Below are 21,006 nucleotides of genomic sequence, written 5' to 3' on the forward strand. Positions count from 1 at the left end.
AACCTGCAGGCAACACCATTTCCCTTTTTCACCTTTCCCAGCATCTCTTTGGCCCTCAGGAGTTTAATACATCAAGTTGGTGGCAGTTGAGGCAGGCAATGTAGGTCTCTGTGTATAGAACAGGATTAACGTATCTGCCAGTACAAAGCTTCCCTGGTAGGACCTGAGCCCACTTTTCTCTCTCCTACTCCCGCTTCCCTTCCTGACTGGCTTCCGCCTGGCCCAGGGCTACACAGATTGGGCCCAGCAGCTCCCCACTGTCAAGGTCACTGGCTAGAGCAAGCATAAGTGGGATCCTCCGAGCACCCCTCCAGCCGGTGGGAGGTGAGTTGCCACAGAGCTAGAGCTTGGGCGCTTGGAACCCAAGACCTGGAAGCTGAGGAGGTGGCCTCCATGACTTACATGACCCATCTCTTCAGAGCCCGAGGGTTCTTTGATAAAGTCCTGGTGTAAAACTTACCTCAGAAACAAAGAGAAATATGTTGGATTTCTGCAGATTGCTCATGAATCCTTGTTAAGGATGGGGACTCTTGGGGTCCAATGAAACCTTCAGGGCACCTAGTGCAGTCCAGCGCCCCAAGCAGGTGTCTTCTCTGCCTCTCCTCAGGCTGTTGGGAAGGTCTGCTTATACCGTCTCACTGGGCCTTGGTGCTGCTTCTGCCCCTGCAGGGTGGGAGGATGGGTGGGCAGTGGATGTGGATGTGGATGTGGAAGGGCGGCATGGCAAGTCGGGGTGCAGCGTTTTAGAGCCCTGCCTACTAGTCCCCTGGCCTTGGCAGTTTTCCTAACCTCCTAGTGCCTTCTGAGTTATGTGGATTAAATGAGATATTGCATGGCAAGCTCTTAGCATAGTGCCTTGCTTAGAGTAAGCATTCAGGAATTTAAAAAGAAAAGAGCCTTAATTATTCAGGCACTGGATTCAGTACTTTTCTACATCTCATTTAGTACTCAGTGAATTACGTATTACTCTCCCTGTTTGATAGCTGAAGAAACTGAGACTCAGGTATTTAGAAACTAGAGTCCAGGTCTGTCTGACTCTCAAGCCAGTGCTTTTTCCACCCCATCAAGCCCCCTTCCAGAACAACACTGCTCCCTCTTCACATATTTTAAGATTGTTGTCATATTCTTCCTGGGTCTTCCCCTTTTCCAGGCTTATCTGCCCTTATACCTTTTTCTGGACCAAAATGCTCTTCGTATGACATGATCTTAAAGCTGTTAGCAGACCTCTAGGCTGTTCATTTGTCCAGGTCTCACCTGACCTGTTACTCTGGTGTGGCTGTGACTCCCCGGAGGACCAGGGGCCTTGATCTTCCCCTGCAATAAGTACAGGCCTTGCCAGCAGAGCTGGCACTTTAATTTTATTTATATCGTAAACAGTGGCCTCAGGAACCTTTATATGTGTGCTCTTATTAGAATAAATACTTTAAACTTGTAAAATTGCAATCTGTTACCTATGTAGGTGAATAAATTGGAACAACTAGTTTATGACAAGATCGAGACTCTAAGTCCATCCTTAGCCTTGGCAGTAGTGCTCACCCATGCTCTCTTGGACCAGCACTAATTCCAAGTGCTTATTCAGCTGGTTTAGGGGGTCCCATTACAGAAGTTGCCTGAATTTATTTATGTTTTATGGTAAAAGAAATGCTAATGCTTAGACTTTCCTGCTCTAGAATCTGTTCGAAATACCCCCAGCACTGACACCATGCCGGCCTCCTCGTCTCAGACTTGCTGTGCTGATCATCAGGACCCTGAAGGTGCTACCAGTTCCTCTTACTTGGCCAGCTCCCAAGAGGAAGATTCAAGCCAGAGTCTTCCCACGGCCCACGTCCGTCCTTCCCACCCACTGAAGAGCTTTGCTGTGCCAGCAGTCCCACCCCCAGGACCTCCTGCCTATGATCCCGCCTTACCAAGCACGCCGTTACTATCTCAGCAAGGTGAGGGCTAGAGCCCTGCTGGAGGGATACTTTGGCTCAGGCATGGGGCACAGGTCACCTCTTCTTTGATGAACAAAGCAAATATCCTCTGAACTTATCCCAGCAACTTAGAGTAGCAATATGTCATCACCCCTCTCCTTTAGGAATGCATATAAACCAGGAATAATTTGGTGGGGAGCAAGGGCTGACCTTTTGAGTTGTGTTTTCCATGTGGAAACCTTAATGATATCCAGGAGCATGGTTAAGGGCAGCAGATCTAGTTTGCCCCAGCCTCCTGGCATTGCCTCACTCCATAAGCTAGCAGGGGCCAGGAGGCCAAGACCTAGACTCAAAGAGTGGTGAAACAAGAAGGAACCTAGGAGAGGGAATTGAACCCTGAGGAGGAAGAGTGACTTGCTGAGCCCACCCAGCTCAGTGAAGGTCCACTGGCATCAAAGGCATGCTCTTCTCCCCTACCCTTCCACAGATTATTACGATAGTTTGTTTCAGACTAAGTCAGTGGTTCTTGGGACCCCTTTATATTCTTAAAACCTATTGAAGACACAGAAGAGCTTCCCTTCACATTTAAATATCTATCAATATTTATTGTATTAGAAATCAAACTATGAAATTTTTCAAATATTTCATCTTTTAAAAAACAGTAAGCCTGTTATTATGTCAACATAAATAACATGTTTTATGCAAAATAACTTGTGTAGCAAGAAGAGTGGCATAGTTTTACATTTTTACAAATCATTTTAATGTCTGGACAGCTGGATTCTCATATCTCCTTCTACATTCATTTTGCTGTAATATGTTATTTTGGTTGAAGTATGAGCAGAAATCTGACCTTACAGATATGTGATTGGAAAAGGGAAAATTATTTTATAGCCTTTTCAGGTATTTGTAGTTTTTTCTTTGTTTTTTAAATACTACAGCAAATCTCAAGTGATAGTTCTTAAAGATTAGTTGATGTGGACTCTGAAACCATGAATTGGTTATTTGGAAAATACTGGTTCACTAAGTTATACAGATTCTCCAAATATTGATACCCTTTATTATACAATATCTAAGAATACATTCATTCATATATCACCAAAATCTTTACGTTTCGGGACATTGTCAAGCTCATACCTGTATCACTCAGGGTGACCAACACGATACATGTTTATGAATATATACATTATATATATGTATAAAGAGATTTATTATGAGAATTTGCCTCACGTGATGGTGGGAGCTGATAAGTGATAAAATCTTGGGTGCACATTCCTTAGGCTGGAAACTCAGGAAGGAGTAGAGGGTGTAGTCTTGAAGCACAATTTCTGCTCCCTCACTGTCATCCCCTACCCCCCAGTTCTTTGCATTTAAGGTTTCCAACAGATTAGATGAGACCCACCTACATTATGAGGGTAACTTTCTTTAAAGGCAGCCGATACTAATCCCATCCACAGGATATCTCTGCAGCGACATGTAGGCGCCATGACAAGTTTTTCAAAATTCTAAGTTTTTGCTTGAAAACTTAAAATGTTATCATTGGCAATGAATACTGTCCATTGTTTTCCTTGAAGCGACAGGCTCGCTTCATTTATTTTTCCAGGAAATGTCTGCCAAATGTTCGCGTCAGAATAGCCGATTTGTATGGCAGTCTTTTTTTGAAGTAACTGGTCTTCCATGTGAAGAGCAGCAGTTCAACTCCCGCGCTATCACCAATGCCTTTCCTGAAGAGAGTCACTGACTTTGGTATGCAGCAGAAGTACCTGTATTACCACGGAGACTGTTTAAAAGATGTGTAGTCAAGAGTCAAGATTTCATGCAATAATTTTTACTACCTCATTAAGACTTTTTTAAAAAATTGCACTTGCATGTGAGCAAATGATTGCATGGCACAGTTTGGTGTCTCTGCCTTGATTAGTGCTAAGGCTCCAGCAGTTTTACTTACCATTCTTTTTGTATCTTTAGTGCAAATGCCAACACAGTGGAAAAGGCAGATAAATAGCTTAGTAGTATTATGAGAAGAATTTTGACCTCCTCGTATTCTGAAAGGGGCCCATGAACCACCACACTTTGAGAACCACTGAACTAGGATATTCATTTTCTAATACCAAATGGAATATTTTCTCTGGCTTCTTGAATCCCCCCCACCAGTCTTCCTTCTCCAGTCTCATTCAGTGCCTTTTCAGAGCAGGATCCCTGCCCCGGGTCTGTGTGTGTTCCTCCCGCTGGAGCAGCATTTGGACCTTGGGTGCCTTTGTGAGGTCTGGGAGCGGGCTCAGCCACACACCTCATGGTGCCCTTTCCTCCTCAGCTCTGAACCATCACCTTCACGCAGTGAAGACAGCCTCCATCGGAACTTTAGGAAGGAGCCGGCCTCCTATGCCGGTGGTGGTTCCCAGTGCCCCTGAAGTGCAGGAGACCACGAGGATGCTGGAAGACTCTGAGAGTGTAAGTTCAGAGGGCTGCCAGCCCCAGGTAGCCGGGAGGAACGGGTCCCAAGGCCTGATCCTCTGTGCAGGCCTGGACCTCGCCACTTAGAAGTATGAAGTAGATTCACTCACTCATTCTGCAGACGTGGAATGAGCATCACCTCTGAGCCAGGAACTCTGCTGACATTCTGATCTGCGATCTCTCTCATACCCACTCTGGTCTACTTTGAATTACTGCATCACACCAGCCGAGCTAGTGGTCTTTTCTCCTCCTGTACCACCTCCTTTCCTTTCAGTTCTGTCCTTTCTGTCTGGTCTTTTCTTGATACGAGCCACCCACTGGTTCCTTTGCCCCTCAGTCCTCCATGACATTGTCTGAGCGTGTTGCTTGGGGCAAGGTGGGTAGGTGGGGGATTGGTGCTTGAGCAGTTGCTCTCAAACCAAGAAAATCAGGGTCTCATTTCACTTTCAAATTCTGGTAAATATGTTCTCCCTCCATATTTCCAGGGGCACAGTACTCTGCTGGGAAAGCTGGGGTCCAGAAATCTAGACAGAGTGAGCCATGGGGCCTCTGGCCTGTGAGGTCGCAGGTCATTGTGATCCTAAGAAATGTGTTGAGGCAAAGACATTTTACAATGTAAAGGAATGCTGACCTGGGATCATAGTGACTTTGGGCACACACCTAGCTATTCCTCTTTGACGCTTCTGGGTCATCCTGATTTCAGTAAGCCAGTCCTGCAGGGCAGTGTTACCACTGACCAGCTGTCCCCGTGACCTCTCTCTGCCTCCATTTCCTGGATGGCTCCTCCGTGGCATGCCCAGTAACAGTGTTCTCTTTTCCATAGAGCTATGAACCAGATGAGCTGACCAAAGAGATGGCCCACCTGGAAGGACTAATGAAAGATCTAAATGCCATCACGACAGCATGATGACCTTTACCAGGACATGACTCCAAACCTGAGTCTGAAGTCTTGGGACTTAGCCTTGGAAAACAAGGAATTGTACAGAGTACGAGAGAACAGCACTTGAGAACACAGAGTGAGCAAGCAGACGAGTCAGGACTTCTGGGTGGGACTGGCTCCAGGCACGGCCGCCTGCCTTCCCTCGGTCAGCCTGGAAGAACCCTGTGCAGAGGCAGCTTCCCTTCGCCTGCCGCTACCCTGCAGGACTGGGCACCATGGGCCAAAATTTTGTGTCCAGGGAAGACGCAAGAAGAACAACCTCCATTTCACTTTGTGGACAGGCTGTCTTCGTGCTCCAGCTGCATCGCCTTGAAGGAGTCTAGACTTTGGCATTTATGTACAACTTTATTTGTTCCTATTTTATTTTACCTTTTTAAAGAAACATTATCAAAAACCAAGGAAGCCCACGGTGTTCTCCACAAGTGGTTGACATTTGATTACTTGTTTCATTATGTAAGGAAAGTCATTGACAGTGTGGGGTGTTCCCGAGTTTGGCTTGTTTTTTTTATTTTTGGTTTGATTTTTAATTCTGAGTCATTGCATCCTCTGCCAGCTGTTAATCCATCACTCTGAGGGGGAGGAAATGTTGCGTTGCTGTTTGTACGCTTTTTTATTATTTTTTTATTAGTAAAGGCCTGACTTTCTTCTCTCATCACTGTGAGATTACAGATCTATTTGAATGAAATGTAACATTGAAAAGACTTGTTCGTTGCTTTCTGTGCAGTTTCAGTATTGGGGTGGGGGTGGGGCGGGGGGTTGGGAATAGGAAATGGACGGGCTGCTGAGGGTCTGTGAATGTTTCGGTCATTGTGCTTTCTTCCAGAAGCCTGCAGAGAATGGAAGCATCTTCTTTATTGTCCTTTCCTGGCATGTCCATCTCTGGTCATTACATTGCAACTTGAGTTTTATTTGGAACTGATTAAAAAATTCTTCTGTGCAATAGGCAGGTTCAAGGGGTTAGCGGTCCTGATGGCTGATGTCCTGCTAAGAACAGCCTCGCTGAGGACCTCGGCGCTGTATTTCTGATCGCAGGAGTGATGCAGAATAGGGGCAAGATCCTGACCTTGTTCAGATTTCCTGGGAAATCAGAGAGCAAAAGATGGTCCTTTTCTACCACTGTCTTTGGTCCCCTTTGGAGAAGGTTGAGGTTAAGGAAGGAACTTTATTTCCACATATGAAGCCTTGCTTCTATCTCCTGTCCTTCACCAGGCCGCCTGCCTTCTCTCAGTCAGCCTCACTTGTACATTTTAAAGCCCCTTTAGAAAAAGCATATAGGGAGAATGAGGCCAGGCAGGGCCTGCAGTCCCCATGGGACTTCCCCACCCCGTCCTGAACATTGTCCTTCAAGTAGCAGGCAACAGCAGAGGGAGGCAGGAGGCAGCTGGGTCAGTTCCTCCATCCACAACTCACCTAAAGCCCTGACCAGAATGTGGCACCTGGAGGTCTGTGAGGTACATGGAGGGGCTCGGCCTTGCACAGAAACCTTTCCCTAAGGAATTACTCATAGGGCTCCTCTGCACACAGTTCTTGTGTTTTCTTTCTCAAAAAGAGAAGGAGCAGAGGTTGGTTTGCTCCTTTCTAATATTAAGAATATATTACAGAAAATACAGGACTGACTTTTGGGCCTCTGCCCTTCTCCCCAACAAATCCCCAAGAGAGTGAGAGGGCCTCAGTGTGGAAAGCAGTGAACTAAATTGGGCTTTGGTTCTGTAGCCAAGAAGGGGCCAGCTGCTGAGACCCAGTGGGCACCCCACCCCAGCCTCCCAGCAGGCTCTGACCACTGCTCGCCTCCCAGGTGCCGCAGGCCGACGGCAGGCTGCCTGCTGTGTACGTGGGTTATCTCCCTTTTGGGGGTTTTAATCACACATTTGCTTTTTTAGATGATGAACTGTCTGTATTTATTATTTGTGGGCAGTGAAAAGTACAGTGCTGGGACTCCTACTGCCTTGCCAGCTGGCCTCAGAGGATGGTACTAAGCAGCGTTCTGGAAAACCAGTGCACTCGAACTGACCCTGAAAACCCTCAGAGCCCTTTGGACACCAGGAAGCCAGATTCCCCAGAAACTCTCTCTCCTTTTTCCCAAAGAAACACGCTCAGTATTCAGGGCATTCCTGCCCATGACCCCTGATACTTGTTACCTCAGGGCCTTGGCACCTGGATACTGCCACAGAATTGGGGTGGGGAGGGGCCTATTTTTAAATACAGTCACTGTTCAAAGTTGGGGGATTTTTTTAAAATTAAGAAAAAGGAAAGCTATTCTGTATTGCACCTTTTCACAAGTTAATACATTTTCTTGTGACTTTTGAAACTAATCCATTGTGTGTCTTGTACTGTCCTAGTTGAGCTGCTGCTCAGCAGCTTCCTTCAGGAGGATTTGGAACAAATGTGTCTGTTGCCTTGTTGCCTGCTGGAGGGGGGCCTGGAGGGCTGCTGGGGACTGGTTTCTGTACACACTTGTTTGGGCTTTTCTGTAGTTGATGCTGTAAACTCTATGGCTTTTTAAAACAAATTCATGTTTTTATTTAGTATTGGAAATCCAATACACTTTTTTAATTCAATCAAATGCTGGTCTGTCAAAGAGTTCTTTTCCTTTTTCCTTAAGAAAACAGGACTTAGGGTTTCCTAGCCCTCAGAACTGTAAAGCCAGGACCTCGGGGAGGTGTGGCAGGGGAGCCAGGAGGCTGCAGGCAGTGGTCTGGTGGTCTGCCAGCCACGACGAGTCCTGTCCCTACCCCACCCCTGCTGTCCTGCAAGAAGAGGACTCAAAGCCAGCACCGGTCAGAGCCGAGCGGCCCTGGCAAAAAGTGCAGCTGCCCCTGAACGGTGTGACGGCCACGTCCCTGCAGCGCACCGCAGCTCTTAGGGCCAGCAGCCAGGCCCAGCACCCACTGCGGGCCCAGGCTTTGCACGCCCACCCCCTCCACGCACAGCGGCATGGCCCCTGCGCAGGCGTCTACCAGGAGGCCTGCCTTTCCCAGGCCTTCTGCACCATTCTGGCCACGTTGACTCTGTAACCATTTCTTATGGTTCACCAGCTTCCAGGCCACCAAACAGCTATGAACACAACAGCCACAGGCCCTGCCCTATGGGGACAGTGAGGGATGGAGACAGAGCAGGGTCCTTCCTAATTGCTCCCCCTGCCCGGCAGTTCATGTGCTCTGCTGCCAGATACTACTTTCTGCATCCCAAATCCAGGCATCATTCCCTTAAGCAGTTCCCCCCTCTGGCCTCAGGGTGAAGTCTGAGCTCTCAGTGCTCCATTTGAGCTAGTTTGGCCCAAGTCCAGGCTCATGTGTCACCTCACTCCTGCCTAGCCATGTAAAACTACTTGTGAAACACTTCTGGTCTCTGCACATGCTGTTCCTTTACCTGGAGCGTGCTCCACTGCAAGGCTCAACTTCATTTTGAGTCCAAGCCTTCTTCCCTGGCAGCTACTCCCACTCTAACAGCAAAGAGCACCCCAGTGCCCAGCCCCTTGTCAAGTCCCTAGATGGAGCTCTTGGGACATCTTCCAGGGATTTATCTGAGTCTTTGTCCACTGGATTGTGGGCTCTGTGAGGACATAGTCATTTCTCCACACGGGGTGCCTAATGCCAGGGTAGTTTCAAACAATAGAGGCTTGTCCCCTGGTTGGGTGGACACATAGGCATGAGGACTCACGGCCTCGAGCAGCCAGTTGGAAGCCCCCCACACGCACCACTCCCGGCGAGGGATCGCTCATAGGTCCCTAGTGTGATTGGTGCCAGGACCCCTCTTCAGCAGCCACTGCCCTTTGGCTTCCTGAGGTAAAAGAACAAAGACCTGCCTGCCTGGCACAGCCATAAGGAACAATGCTGGTGCCACAGCAGCCAACTGGGTGCTCGGAACTAAGGCAAGGATGTCCTCCAGATTGGCTCTAAAACATGAGCAAGGCTCCACATGAAGAAGAGCTCCGTCTTCCCCAAGTCCATTGGCCTTCCAATGCCAGCCTCCTCCCTGCAGGGGCTGGACAGTATCAGGAGGGACCACGGAACTTGACTTGCCGCTGCAGACTCGCCTTTAACCAAGATGTTTGTCGTGGGAGGCCCCCATCTGTCGTCCTCTCGTGTGATCTCACCATCATGATTTCCTCTTCTTATTGCCACCTGACTTCCTCTCCTATGGTTAATATTAATAATAGATCAGTCAAACCCCCCCAACTGTGGAACTTGAACAACCCTGTGATGGCCACTTTTTTTACCCAATTGTGAAATGCCCGAGTAGAGAACAGCACCTGCTTTGAATGTTTGAGTCCCAGGAATCCACCTTTAACCCATGTCTTAGGTGATTCACTCTTCCCAGTATGTAGGTCTTTCCTCTCAGAGTCTGACATTTTTGGCACTGAGAGAAAAGAGCAATAAATAGGCCATCTAATGGGGATGGAAAATCAAGGAGCCAAGAGGGGCTACCCCTAACCACACAAAGGCTCCCAGGTAGCAGGTACCAAAGGAGTGAAAATTTTCCATCTTTTAAAAATGTGTGACATTGAAACAATGCTATTTAAAACAATAATTGCCCTCTAAGGTGACAGAATGACATTCATCTCTAGATGCCCTTTTACTCAGCCTAGGAACTTGATGAGTTTTGGAAATGAGAAGATGGGCCTAGCCCTGAGCTCAGAGAGGCCTAAAGAGGGAGCTCTTGCTGCACTATAGAGTAAGAAGAGTTTGGAATTTCCTAAAATAATAGGGATGGGGGAAGAATGGGAAGGCAGAGGAGAGCATGCTGGCAGTGATGTAATCAACAAGATAGATGGTGATGGAATGAGGGGCAATGTAGGAAAATATCTCCAGCGGGGAACGGCTGACCTTGAGATGTCCCAAAGGACTTCATAAACTAAGAATATATGATAAGTGGTTAATGCAGTTTGCTCCTTACACTTCTATGATATAAATGCCCTCTAACTACATAGCCTCTATAAAATCTTCCATAGGCATAAGGCTTCGCATAAGTTAACAGTTTTATTCTGCATCCCTCCCCCAACCAAGAAAGGAGCGTCTGGGCCAAACTGGTGATAGACAGTCAGTGAGCCTGGCACTGTGAGGATGGAATTAGTTGACTGAAAGTAGGAGCTCAGAGCCAAAAATCACTATAAAATCTCAATATAAGAATTCACAGAAATCCAGGAGTCAGGGAAGGGGCATCAGACTTTTCACAGGTCAAGAAATACTTGATTGAGTCAGCCTTTTCCAGGTGTTACGAGGCAGCTCGACCTCAGCTTGTATCTGGGTTGCAGTCCTTTTCCTTTCCACGCCCTCCATCTCAGTGTCCTGGAGCAAAGCCCGATTGCCCTTATCACCCTGTTGTAGGCACGTATGACTGGGGGTCTGCCTGCCTCAATGGTTCTACCTTCTGTAGACCTGGCTTCCCAAGGGAGAAGCCTGGGAGCCATTCTAAATTCTTCCCTCAGTACCACAACACTCAGGAAATGCGGCCAGCTCTACCTCCCCAAAGCCCCCAAATCAGCTCCTGTGTGTCAGCTTTTAGGCAAACTCCTAATCGATCCCCCTGCCTCAGCCTCACCTGCAGTCCAGCATCCATCCAACTATGGAGGTGCTTTTCTAAGTCATATCTGACATCTCTCCCCTGCTAACAGTGTGCAATAGCTGCCCCATCACCTGCCCTACAGAATAGAGTCCACTGTAGCCCTATCTGCCTCTTCCAGTTTATCACCCACTTAATTGGCCTTCCACCTAAATTTGGCCTTAGCCATAGAGAGCAATTTGTACTTACTGAATGAGCCATACTATTTGCTACCTCTCCTATTCCCTGTGCCTCAAATTTTCTCCCTATCCCCTATCCTCATTACAGGCTTTCTCTGCCTGGCAAATTTTTCTTCATCTTTATTTCTTTATTTCTCTCCCCTCTCCCCCCCCCCCCCCCACCAAGTTGTCCTCTCTCTGTGTCCATTCGCTGTGTGTTCTTTCTGTGAACACTTCTATCCTTATCAGCGGCATCAGGAATCTGTGTTTCTTTTTGTTGTGTCATCTTGCTGTGTCAGCTCTCCGTGTGTGCCATTCCTGGGCAGGCTGCACTTTCTTTCACACTGGGCGGCTCTACTTACAGGGCACACTCCTTGTGTGTGGGGCTCCCCTACGCTGGGGACACCCCTACGTGGCAGGGCACTCCTTATGCGCATCAGCACTGCACGTGGGACAGCTCCACATGGATCAAGGAGTCACCGGGTTTGAACCGCGGACCTCCCATGTGGTAGACAGATGCCCTAACCACTGGGCCAAGTCCACTCCCCTCATCTTAATTTTTTTTAAAGATTTATTTTATTTATTTCTCTCCCCTTCCCCGCCCCCCGTTGTCTGCTCTCTGTATCCATTCGCTGTGTGTTCTTCTGTGTCCACTTACATTCTTGTCATGTGGCGCCAAGAAACTGTGTCACTTTTTTTGTTGTGTCATCTTGCTGTGTCAGCTCTCTGTGTGTGCAGCGCCACTCCTGGGCAGGCTGCGCTTTTTTCGTTCAGGGCAGCTCTCCTAGCGCGTGGGGCAACCCTACGCTCAGGGACACCCCTGCGTGGCACGGCACTCCTTGCACGCTGCACTGCACATGGGCCAGCTCACCACATGGGTCAGGAACCCTGGACCCTCCATATGGTAGGTGTATGTTCTATCAGTTGAGTCACTACTGCCTCCCTCTCTTCATTTTTAAAGACCTAGCTTCGCCATGCAGTCATCTGATAGTTCTTGCTCATTTGTGTGTCTGTTCCTATACATGGTGAACAACTTAAGAGAAGCAATCATGCTTGTTTATCTTTGGTTTCTCCACCCAGTGCCTAGCACACTGAAGGTGCTCACTAAATGTGCATTAAATGGACTTTCCTGATAAGGAAGAGAGACTTGAAATCAGGTAACTAATACACCATGGCACTGTGCTGGGCGAGTTGACAAAGTCCTGTTTCTTCCTGGGAGCATGTACTCAGGAAGTTTCCTCAGAGAATGAAAGGCTGAGCTGAATGTAGATGTGCTATGAGGTCATCTCTCTTGTGGGAGGAGGAGGCCACTGCAGAGCTGGGAAGCTGCCCACTTCGCATAGCCATCAGTGCACCGTGAAGAGAACAGATCCCAACTATTAGCCTCCTGTCACTGGATTAGGTTCTGGGGCCCAAACCTGCTGGTGCAGAGGATATGAAAGATGCGCGGGTCTGGGCTGGTTGGCCATGAGTGGAGAGAGTGGGCTGGCACTCTGCTCCCCAAGATTCCTAGAATGCTGCAAAGGCAGTTCTGGGTTTGCCTGGCCAGGTACCGCACTTGGGACTTAGTCCTGTTGGGTTAAGAATAATGTGGGTTCCTTCCCTAAAGCCAAAACCCAATTATTCCTGAGAATTCTGGGCAGCACATCATGGCTTTCTAAGAGGGAAGGGTCTGTTCTATGTAGGCAGAAGCCTCGATCAGTCCCCCACAGACAGATTTGCCCAAGAGATGACAGGAAGAACAGCTGGTGAAGTTTCTAGACCAACCCACAGAAGGGAAACTGACTGGAGCTAAGCCAAAGAGATCTGGGTGTAGGCAGGTGGTACGCAGGAAGAAAAATTGGGAGTCAGGAAAAGGTCTTCCTTAGCCAAGAAGCTAGGTTCCACAGGTACTGCTGAGGGCCTACTATGTTCCAGTTACTGAGGACACAAACGTGAAGAGGCCACCTCTTTTGTTAATGAGTTCACAGTCTAGAGGACATAGGCAGAGGTAACTGACAGAAGTAACCATACAGCATGAAAAGTGCTGAGAGACCTGAACTAAGTGTTCTGGTGAAGGCAAGGAAGGAGCCTCCAACACTTCCTGGAGGGTCCTGGAGTCACAAAAGAAGTGACTGAGACAAACGAAGGAGAAATCACCCAAGAAAAGAAACAGTTCTTCCAGCACTGCTTCGACTAGATAGGTACTCTGAAAAGTAGCAAAAAGTCAGATGCTGGGTAAATTACAACAGATCTATTTTTAAATGATTTGCTCAAAACAAAGAGATATCCCTAAGAGAGGTCCAGAAAACTGAACCCAAGTGGTGAACTAATGGAGAATCTGGAGCTTTCCTGGGGATAATACGGATTCTCAGAACATAGGTGGGGGGAGGGAAGAGGAAGAGGCCTTGGCCAATAAGAAGTGAAGTCCCCGAACTCACCACTGCATAAGCCAGAACCCTGAAAGGGTAACTCTTGAAAAAGGGTAGATCTGGAGAAGTCAATCTGGCAGCAAAGGGAACCAAAAGGAAGCCTGATTGGCTCTGCTGTATTTTAAAAATAAACAACACTGCTCATTTCTCTTGAGAATTTTAAATCACAGGCCTGCTTTCATTAAGGCCAGGGTTCAAATTTGAGCTGCAGTATATATAATCAGCAATTTCAGACTTGTAAACTTCATTAAAGTGGACCCAAGTTGGTAGTGGCCCTAGTGTTTAACCAAAGAAAATGCAAGTCCTCCTGGAGAAGAACGCTTCAACCCAGGCACCGCAGATCCTCAAATATTTACAGTAAAAATTACCCAGAACCAAGGAAATCAGGCTTTGAACATGTTTGCCAAAACAAGCAACAAGTTCAGACCCCCAAAGATTTTGAGGTACCTAAACAATCAGTTACAGGTTATATAATAATCATGTATAAAATATTTAAAGAAATAAAAGACGGAATTGAAAAAAAATAAGGAAAAAATATAAATAGTTACATTAATATGGTATATTAACATTGATTTTTGTATGTTGAATCAATCTTGCATACCTGGGATAAATCCTGTTTGCTTATGGTGTATAATCCTTTTTATTTGTCATTGAGTTTGACTTGCTGGTATTTTGCTGAAGATTTTTATGTGATATTTATAAGGGCTATTGATATGTAATTTTCTTTTCCTGTGCTGTCTTTGTCTGGTTTTGGTATTAGGGTAATAGTGGCCTCATAAAATGAGTGGGGAATTTTTCCCTCCTACTTTTTGGAAGAGTTTGTGAAAGACTTGTGTTAATTCTTTTTTTAAAAGTTTGTTAGAATTCACCAGTAAGGTCATCTGGTCCTAGCTTTTCTTTGTAGGATGCTTTTTGATTACTAATTTAATCTCTTTATTTGTTACAGATCTATTCAGATTTTCTATTTCTTCTTGAATCTTGGTGTTTTTAGGAATTTATCCATTTCATCTAGGCTATTCATTTGTTGACATACGATTATTCATAGTCACTTATAATCCTTTTTATTTTGTACCATCAGTAGTAATGTCCCCTCTTTCATTCCTGCTATTAATATTTTGAGTCTTTTCTCTTTTTTTCTTGATTATTCTAGCTAAATGTTGATCTTTTTAAAAAAAATAACTTCTAGTTTAACTGATTTTCTGTATGGTTTTCTATTCTCCATTTCATTTATTTTGGCTCTAATCTTTGCTTTTCCTTCTGCTTGCTTTGGCTTTAGTTTGCTCTTCTTTTCCATGTCTTTAAGTGAAAGCTTAAGTTACTGATTTTAGATCTTTGTTCTCTTTTAATATAGGAATTTACTGCTACTAATTTCCCTCTGAACACTGCTTTCGTGGCATCTGATAAATTTTGTTATTTTGTTTTGATTCCTCTCAAAGTATTTTCTAATATCACTTTTGATTTCTTCTTTGATCCATTGGTTACTTAGGAATGTGGTGTTTAATCTCCACATATATGTGAATTTTTCCACTTTCCTTGTTATTTAGTTCTAATTTCATCCCATTTTCGTCAGAGAACATACTTTGTATGATTTCAATCCTTTTAAATTTCTTGGTATTTGTTTTGTGACCTAAAAAAATGATCTATCCTGGAGAATATTCATGTGCACTTGAGAAAAAAAATGCATATTCTACTATTGTTAGATATCTGTTAGATCTAGTTGGCTTATAATGGTCAAACTTCTCTTTCCTTGCTGATCTTCTGTCTAGTTGTTCTATCCTTTATTCAAAGAGGGATTTTGAAATCTCCAAATATTATTGTTGAATTGTCTATTTCTCCCTTCAATTATGTCAGGTTTAATACATGAACTTTGGGGCTCTGTTTTTAGAGGCATATATTTATAATTGTTAAGTTTTCTTGATGGATTGACTCTTTTATTATGAAATATAATTGTCTCTAGTACATTTTTGTCTTAAAGTCTATTTTGTCTGATATTGGGGTAGCCCTTCCAGCTCTCTTATTATTTGCATGGTATGTCTTTTTCCAACTTTTTCCTTTCAAACTATTTATATCTTTGAATCTAAAGTGTATCCCTTGTACACAGCATGTTTTTTTAACCATTCTGCCAATTTCTGCCTTTTAATTGGAATGTTTAATCCATTTAAATTTAATATAATTACCAATAAGGTAGGATTCACATCTGGCCTTTTCCTATATGTATTATGTCTTTTTTGTCTCTCTATTCCTCCATTACTGCCTTCTTTTGTGTTAAATAGCTAATTTCTAGCATACCATTTTAATTCCCTTGTAATTTATTTTACTTTTTTTTTTTAGTTATTGTCTTAGTGGCTGCCCTGAGGATTTACAATTATATTGTTAATTTTAATTTAACTCATTAAATGTTACAAAGCAATTTATAATAATGCAGTTTGGATTAATACCAATTTAATTTCAATAGAATAGAAACACTGCACTCCTTTAATGCTCCATTTCCTAGTCCCTCCTTTGTGCTGTTATTTTTGTACAAATTACATCTTCATACAACTGTGTATCCATTAAAACAGATTTATAATTATTACTTCATGTAGTTGTCTTGTAAATCAAGTGGAAAAAGGAATTACAAACAAAAACTACATTTATATTATCTTTTATATTTACCTATGTAGTTCCTTTATTGGTTTTCTTTATTCATGTAGCATTCCAGTTATTATCTAATGTCCTTTCATTTCAGCCTGCAGGACTCTTTTTAGTATTTCTTTTAGGGTAGGTTTGCTAGCAATAAATTCTCTCAGTTTTTTGTTTATCTAGAGATGGCTTAAATTCTCCTTCATTTCTGAAAGATACTGTATATAGAATTCTTTGACAGTCTTTTCCTTTCAGACTTTGAATACCTCATTTTATTTTGGCAGCCATGACTTCTGGTAATCATCTATTAACCTTATTGAAGATCATTATACATGAGCTCCTTTTCTCTTCTGTTTTCAAAATTTTCTGTCTGGTCTTTCAATGGTGTGATTATGATAGGTCTAGGTGCGGATCCCTGAATTCATACTACCAGGAGTTTGTTTAGTTTCTTGGATGTTTTTCATTAAATTTGGAAAACTTTGGGCCATTACTCTTTCAAATAGTCTTTCTGCCCTTTTCTCCCTCTCTTCTCTCCTCTGAGAGTTCCATTATGTATATATGCATATGTTGGTGTGATTGATGTTCCACAGATCTCTGAGGCTCTGTTCAGTTCTCATTCTTTTTTCCTTTCTATTCATCAGACTGGATAATCTCAATTGATCTTTCTTCAAATTTGATAATTCTTTCTTCAAATCTGATGTTAAGCCCTCCTCCAGTTTTTCAAAATGAAAAACTGAATTTTCATTTCATTTGTACTTTTCAACTCCAAAGTTTCTGTTAGAAATTATATACATATGCACATATATAGAGAATTAATCTCTTGATAGTTTCTGTTTGATAACATCTTTCAAATTCTTTAATTTTTCTGACATGGTTTCCCTTAGTTATTTGAATTTATTTAAAATAGCTCATTAAAGTCTTTCTCAGATTCTCCCCCATCACAAGTATAGCAGTTTGATATGGTTATGAATTCCAAAAATAGATATTGCATTATGCTTGTAAGCTCATCTGTACCTGGGAATGATTGAGTTATGATTAGGGCATTGAGTCCCCACTCCTTGGTGGGTGGGCACTCATAGATAAAAGGCATGGCGAAGAACAGAGTTGAGGGTTTCTGATGTTGGAGTTTTGTTGTTGGAGTTTGATGCTGAAGATGTAAGCTGGAGCCCCAGGAAGTCAGCATGCAGAGGAAAGAGAAGCCAGGCCCAGGAAGAAAGGATACTTGATCCCAGAGAAAAGCAAGCCCCAGGAATGTAGGAATGCAGGAAGCCTGAAAACTCACAGACATCAGCAGCCATCTTGCTCCAAATAGACTTCTGTGAGGGAAGTAATTTATGCTTTATGGTCTGGTATCTGTAAGCTCCTACCCTAAATAAATACCCTTTGCAAAAACCAACCAATTTCTGGTATTTTGCATCAGCACCCCTTTGGCTGACTAATACTCCAAGTATTAGTTATTCGCTACTGTCAATTTTGTTGTTATTGTTTTTGTGTTTGTTTAGTGATTTTTCTGATTTTTGCCATGTGTGGGCACTGAAATCTCTGCTCAGTTAGCTTAATGGTCAGCTAATGATTGTACAGATTTCCTTAAATTTCTGCAACCAATAGAGCCTCCAGTCTTTTCTGAGGGGCTCATGCATATGCACATGTCTTTAACACTCAGCCAAGCAGTTGATAACTCTGGCTTAACTTTCACTTCTTGCTTGCACAGAACCTCCACTTCAGCCAGAAGAGAGAGTTTATGGTCTTCTCAGATCTTTTTTAGAGAATATCCATATCCCTGCACGTGTGTTTGGCCTTCTAGATTCCCAGGAATATGTCAGAGCTTTACAAGCCCTTATGGACATCTCATTCCCAGCTTTTTCTTTGAAGTTTTTGCTTAGCATATTGTTTAACTCTGTTATCTACCCCCTCAGGCAGCCAAAAAGTTAAATAATTGCCTCTGACTGTTTTCAACAAACACCCTGGGGAAAAGGGGTTTCTTTTCCCAATGGTAATTCTATAAATCAAATAACATAAAGACAGTCTGCAAGTGGGATGTTCCAAAGAACCGCTAGATAGGTCAAATGACAATTTTCTGGGAATGAGGCACTGAAGGAGCTCCAACCCTATTCTGTCTCCCTCTGATGACTGCCAGGTTGCTAGTTTTCACCATGATTGAGAGCTGTTGTTTTTCAAGGCTACCACAGAGCTAGAGTTAGGGAGATGGGAGAAGAGCAATTTAAAATGCCACAAAGTGTACTGAGCTGATATTCAATCATTTTCCTTGAATAAGCACTCCCTGAATTGCTACACGCCTTTGATTAATTTCCAGAGTTCTGAAAAAGTTTTTTCTGATTTTTTTTTTTGCCAGTTTTCACATTGTCTTTTTTGGAAAAGAGAATTTTTGGAGTCTTTACTCTGCCACTTTCACTGATATCATGCAAATAGTTATAGATATAAAAATATAATCATTTAAATATTTTGGATGGGATAGAATAGATACTGTTAAAGAGAGAGAGTAAAGTGAAAGGGATGTCTTATAACATTATCTAAAATATAGTACAGAAAGAGGGGATGGAAAAATGTAAGAGAGCTTGAAAGGCATAGACAATAGAATTGGAAGGTCTAATAAATGTCAATTACATTTTTAAAGGAGGATATACAGAGAATGTGGTAGAATCAATTTTTAAATAGATTTTGCATAACAAGTCTACAGTATTAATGAGAGAATTTAATCAACAGTTACATAGCACATCATGAGCAGAATAAAAAAAGAAATCTGTGCTTCCACACATTGTAATGAAACTTTAAACACTAAAAATAAAGAAATTGTTATAAAATTCAGAGGAAAAGATCCATTAGCTTCAAAGTAGCATTTTGACAGCAGATTTTCAAAAGAAACAGTGAAAGCAAGAAAATAGTAGAATAATATCTTCAAAGTGCTGGGGAAAAAACTCCTAACCAAGAATTGTGCCCCCTGGGCAAAAAATGTCTCTCAAGAACAAAGGTGAAATAAAGATATGGTAAACAAAAGCAGAGCTTATCATACGCAGAACTTCACTAAAGGGGTTTATAAAATCATATTTTTATTCTACAGGTCATGACCCATTTATGCATTGTGAAATCACTTCAGTGTATTGCAATCAACATTTTAAAAAATTAAACAGTACAGAATAGAATAAAACATCTTTCCATATATAAGCAAGCACCACTTTGTAAAACTCTTTCTTTAAATGGTATATGTAGGGAAGCAGACTTGGCTCAATGGACAGAGCATCTGCCTACCACATGGGAGGTCCACGGTTCAAACCCAGGGCCTCCTTGACCCCTGTGAAGCTGGCCCACCTGCAGTGCTGATGCATGCAAGGAGTGCCGTGCCACTCAAGGGTCTCCCCCGCATAGGGGAGCCCCACATGCAAGGAGTGTGCCCTGTAAGGAGAGCCACCCCATGCAAAAAAAAAGGGCAGCCTGCCCAGGAGTGGCACCGCACACACAGATTGCTGACACAGCAAGATGACACAACAAAAGACTACCGATGCCACTGACAAGAATAGAAGCAGACACAGAAGAACACACAGCAAATGGACCCAGAGAACAGACAACTGGGGTGGGGGGAGGAAGGAAAGAGAAATAAATGAAAATAAATCTTAAAAAAAATAAATTGTATATGTAATATGTGTATGCTGAGTCACTATATATAATGTATTTCTTACTGTGAGTAATTTTAAAAATTGGGAAAATGCTACCAGAAAAGAAAATCTGATATACAAGGAGGAATGGCTGAGTGGAGAAATTAGAAAATATGTGGGTGAATCTAAACAAATTCTGAATATATAAAATAATTACAATTTGCAGAATTAAAGAGTATGATGTAGAACTAAAATACTGGACAAAAATAGACAGTAAGTAGGAGAGGGATGATAGTAGTTAAAGAGATCTAGGTCCATTTACTATTTAGAAAAAAGACAAAGATGTTAACATTAGTCTTATTAAGATAAATATGCAGGCAAGCATAAAAAATTAGGGGGGTAATCATGAAAATAAATATGGACTTTTCATTTTCAAGCTATGTGTGTGTGTGTGGGGGGTCAAAAGTCTGTAAAAGGAGGTAAGAATAGATAAAATAAGAAGAAAGAGCAAGTAGATGATAAGTAAGGATATAGAAAACTCGAACAATCCTACACATCAACTTAACCTAATGGACATTTATGGAACACTCCCATCCTAAAACATTAGAATACACATTGTTTTTAGTGTTCTAACAACACTGATAAATCATATTGGAGGAGGACTGTGGGAAGATGGAGTAGTAGAAAGCTCTGGAAATCTGTCCCTCCACTGAAACAACAACTGAACTGGCAGAAACTATCTGAATCAAATGTTTGATACTCTGAAGTCTACTGGTACAATGTGCAGTATCCAGGGAAGAGCTGAAAACAAAGACTGGCAAACGGTGGAAAACATCAGTGAATTTCACCTTCCTGTAGACACTACCAACCCTGATGCCCAAATGCATGGAAGGCAGCTGTGGGGACTGCAGCTCAGGTTCCTGGCGCAGCTTTCTGGTGCCAGGATAGGCTAAAAGGACTTATACTCCTCCAAAATCTGGGGAAGTGCGGTCTGATCACTGCTTTTGATCAGCTACTTCAGATCACTGAGGAACTGGCAATGAGCAGGGCCAATGTTACAAATCCCTCAGGCAAAAGCAGCAGAGAAGTCTTAAAGAAGCAGTAACTCCTTTCCTTCCTTCCTTCCTCCCTTCCTTCCTCCCTCCATCCCTCCATCCCTACTTCCCCATCCCTACTTCCCTTCCTTTCTTCCTTCTTTCCTTTCTTTCTCTGTTTTCTCTTTTCATTCCCTGTTGGGGAGTGAAAATAGCTTGGAAAAGTCACAAATTAACTGTCAGTTCCTTTTCCTCAGAGAACCCTGACTAATACATACCCCAAGCATATTATAGTGAAAATGTCAAA

The 21,006-nt window shown here is 43.4% G+C and overlaps 1 protein-coding gene across 5 annotated transcripts in view; it reads left to right on the plus strand.

Annotated features, from left to right (window-relative positions):
- NEO1 (neogenin 1) overlaps positions 1–7,864 on the plus strand; it is a 259,394-nt gene extending 251,530 nt beyond the window's left edge. For all 5 annotated transcript variants that reach the window (XM_004476598.5, XM_004476596.5, XM_004476595.5 and 2 more), the window contains 3 exons: positions 1,671–1,934; positions 4,222–4,358; positions 5,185–7,864. In XM_004476598.5, the coding sequence (XP_004476655.2) occupies positions 1,671–1,934; positions 4,222–4,358; positions 5,185–5,268 (485 nt within the window). In that variant the 3' untranslated portion in view covers positions 5,269–7,864. The remainder of the gene's footprint in view (positions 1–1,670; positions 1,935–4,221; positions 4,359–5,184) is intronic.
- Positions 7,865–21,006: the final 13,142 nt, after the last annotated feature.

Source organism: Dasypus novemcinctus, chromosome 3 (genome assembly GCF_030445035.2).
Source record: "Dasypus novemcinctus isolate mDasNov1 chromosome 3, mDasNov1.1.hap2, whole genome shotgun sequence".
Taxonomy (NCBI): domain Eukaryota; kingdom Metazoa; phylum Chordata; class Mammalia; order Cingulata; family Dasypodidae; genus Dasypus; species Dasypus novemcinctus.